This window comes from Kryptolebias marmoratus, linkage group LG20 (genome assembly GCF_001649575.2).
Source record: "Kryptolebias marmoratus isolate JLee-2015 linkage group LG20, ASM164957v2, whole genome shotgun sequence".
Classification (NCBI taxonomy): domain Eukaryota; kingdom Metazoa; phylum Chordata; class Actinopteri; order Cyprinodontiformes; family Rivulidae; genus Kryptolebias; species Kryptolebias marmoratus.
In genome coordinates, this window is record NC_051449.1 from 25,043,610 (window position 1) to 25,047,149 (window position 3,540).

General features: G+C 44.9%; 1 protein-coding gene across 1 annotated transcript in view; it reads left to right on the forward strand.

The window, feature by feature from the left end:
- The first annotated feature begins 128 nt into the window (after positions 1 to 128).
- mrpl37 (mitochondrial ribosomal protein L37) overlaps positions 129 to 3,540 on the forward strand; it is a 16,448-nt gene continuing 13,036 nt past the window's right edge. Inside the window, exons 1-2 of the mRNA XM_037981939.1 lie at positions 129 to 281; positions 1,669 to 1,723. Of these exons, the coding sequence (XP_037837867.1) occupies positions 129 to 281; positions 1,669 to 1,723 (208 nt within the window). The remainder of the gene's footprint in view (positions 282 to 1,668; positions 1,724 to 3,540) is intronic.

Sequence of the window (3,540 nt, forward strand, 5' to 3'; positions counted from 1 at the left end):
AAAAAAAATAAATCCAACGACAGAAGACTTTTTTTTCTTATGGTCACCAGTATGAAAACAGGATATTTTGACATTTATAATGAACACTGACTTATATACTTACTTTGTGTACAATCTGAATCCCCCACATGCGGAGCCACTACACCTGTGAGGGCCGTGTCACCCACAATACTGGCAACTCTCTGGTCAAATGGAGTGATGTCATCATCTCCTGTCCCCCCGCCTGTTTTGGTCACACTCTGACGATGGGCAGCTGTCCTCCGCTTCACATCCACCTTAATGTCTGACCACTTCTTTTTAAGTTCTGCCGGTGTTCGCTGCTCTGACCCCACTGCATTTACAGCTTCACACACGCTGTCCCACTCAGACCTTTTGCGCTTAGCTATAACGCCAGAGGACAGCGTGCCAAATAAAAGTTTTTTTCGTGCCTCTACCTCACTGAGAAGCGTCTCCAGTTCACAGTCTGTGAAGTCTTCTTTCCCCGTTTCGACATGATTTGCGATAGTGCAAAAACGACATTCCTCCGGTGCAGGGCATATTTAAATGAATTTGCATATTTATATGGAGGCGTGTCAAAGGAGGAGTCGACCACTCTCTCATGTGCGCTCAATTCCACGTTGATTGTGATGTACAAAAGAAATGAGCGTGGATTCCGGCGTACGCACAGTTTGATACATCTGGATTTTTTTGTGCGTACGCAGTTTTCTGGATTTGACCTTATGCCACGTTTCAGTAAGAAATCCACGCAAGTCTTTGTACATGAGGCCCCTGGCCCTTATAATAAGGTTATCTGGACCTTGAGATCATATTGTTGCCAATCTGTGACAGATTGGTAAATCAAACAAAACAACTATTTTAAAAAGAATAATGCAGGAAAAAAAACTGTTTCTTTTTTAAGTAGAAAAAGAAACAAACAGAGTGTACGTCCCTCGAGTTTTTAAAGCAAAACAAAATACACCCTCATTATAAAACTGTCTTTGGTAAAAATCATCTTTAGAATCTTTTACTCCTTGGCGTAAATGTACTAAGTTTATGTATCGAAGGGTCCGCGGCAGGAAGTGAGTATTAGCAGGTGTGTGTTGGTTCTGAAGTTTCTGTCCAATCCGAGCTGACTAAACATCCAAACGGTAAAAGAAAAGACGGTAGGGATGCATGGTATCGGCCGATATTAACTTTTACATTTAATATCGGACGTCAGCTTTTCCATCGAAATAACTGACCTATATAAAAGGCGCTGTTTCTGTATGTCAAACCAACGACTGCAGCGCCAGCACACGCGTGACTACCTGATATGATGACGGCGGGAGAGGAAGACGTGAAAATGTCAGTGGTGTGGATGTTTCTTTAAGTGTCAGAAACTGAAAGCAGAAATGCTTACTGCAATGCCTGCTCAGCATCATTGATGCAAGGAGGAGCAACAACGAAGTCCTACAACACTTCGGACCTAAGTAACCATCTCAAGAACCACCATTCCAACCGTTACGATGAGTTCATGGTGGCCAGAAAGGAAAGGGAGGGGGTGGTTAACCATGGAGGAACCTCACCAGCAGTCCATTCTACAAGCTTTGGACAAACAAGGAAATACAGACACGACCACCCGAGGGCAAAAGGCATCACTCAGAAACTGATGGTATTGCTCTGGTTTACCAACCATTTTTATTCCTTCAGGATATCGGATTCCGAAGAGTTCTGGACTACTTTGAGCATCGCTACATTGTCCCCAGTTGGAGATATTTTTCCGACATAGACTTACCCAAGTTGAAACTAATAGCTGATAACATTTATGTGAGTTTTTTTACAGACATTTGGACATCAAGTGTTAGCCCTGTTAGCGTGCTTAGCCTTACGGCACAATGGATCGACAAAAACTCTGCTGAGAGTAAAGCAGACTTCCTTCAGGGGGACAGCAGTGCTTCTCCTGCTGCTCTCAGGATCCTGCAGCTGAAACAAGTTCCTGAGGAACACATGAAGATTAAACATAATCGTTCTTCTCTCATCTGTGGACCAGAACCAGAACCAGAACCAGGCATCTTCTACTCCTCACTGAGATAATCTTCCTGTCCACTCACTGATGTCCAACTGTCTCTGACCGGTCCAAGTGTCTCAGACCGGTTCAGATGTCTCAGACCGGTTCAGATGTCTCAAACCGGTCCAGCTGTCTCAGATCGGTCCAGATGTCTCTGACTGGTCCAGATGTCTCTGACCTAATGAAGAAATGTGAAGAAGAATCTGAAGCTCTGAAGCCAAACGCAGCAGCTGGAATGGGTCAGAGTTAAATCAGTAAAGTCTGGCGCCACCTGCTGGCCAACCTTCAGCATTCAGCTGATGGAACCATGAAGACCAAGGAGTCCTGAAACTGAGGTTCTGTTGTGTAGAACCAAGGTTCTGCTGTTACAGCTGGATGGGCCGTCATGAAATACTGCAGCTCTCTGGAGACCATTCTTTCTGGAAGGGACTCAAAGTAAAAGTTCTGAACATGTCTTGATCACATGTAAGGAAATCACAGCATTTTGCTACAGTTTGTTTATAAAAAAGTCAAAGTTGAAAAAATACGGAGGATTGAAGAGAGTTCTTCACAGGAACACGTTACTGTATCCATTAAACCAGCTGCTGCCTTTCTGTAGACATAAGGACATCTGCAGGTTTGGTTTTATTAAATAACTACAATAAGGAACCAGAGTCAGAGAAATACTGAAACAGATTTACAGAGAACAAGAAACCTGAAGAAAACCTGAGAACTGGAGCTGGGAGGGTCCTCTGAGGGCTTCTTCATTTCACACAGATGATTTCAGCCTCACCTGTATGTGAGAGCTCAAAAAGCTGTGTGGCTCGTTACACATGATGGGATGGAGCTTCGTTTGAGGAGTCATGGAAACATCTCACCTCAAAACTGCTGCTGCTTGAAGCAGAACATCTGCAGTTCATCTGCTCTCCTCAGGATCCAGACAGGACGTTTATCGGGGGGGACAATCTCTGTTTTTCCTGAACCCCCCTGACCCCCCTGGTTTTTCTGCCAGCNAGCCAGCTGGTGAGTAGAAATAATAACAACTAAACATAAATGCATTCAGCTCAAACTTCAGAACCCAACTGAGTGAGACGCCTAAAACCATGAAAACAGTTTAAAGAAGCTTTAAGAAGGAGGAGCACAAAGGAGTACCTCTGAGGGAGGGGCAGAGTCACAGTATGGGATGACTCTCAGCTACTTAATCAGCTGTAGACAAACATCCAGCAGTTCAGGAGATATTTTGCTAACAGACAGATAAATGCAAAGGAAATATGATGACCCTCCTGTTCCTTTCAGCAGGAGCCATAATTGAGCCCTGAGCTGCTGAGGGGTGTTTTGTCCAGCAGGGAGAGCTGTTGGATCAGGGACAGAAAACAGTCCTGCTCTTCCTCCTGTCTCAGACTGTCAGAACCCCCACCCTCAGGTTGGTTCTGAGGTCAGAGAACCTGACGGGACAGGAAACAGTTCTGCTCTTCCTCCTGTCTCAGACTGTCAGAACCCCCACCCTCAGGTTGGTTCTGACAGTGTCAGAAGGC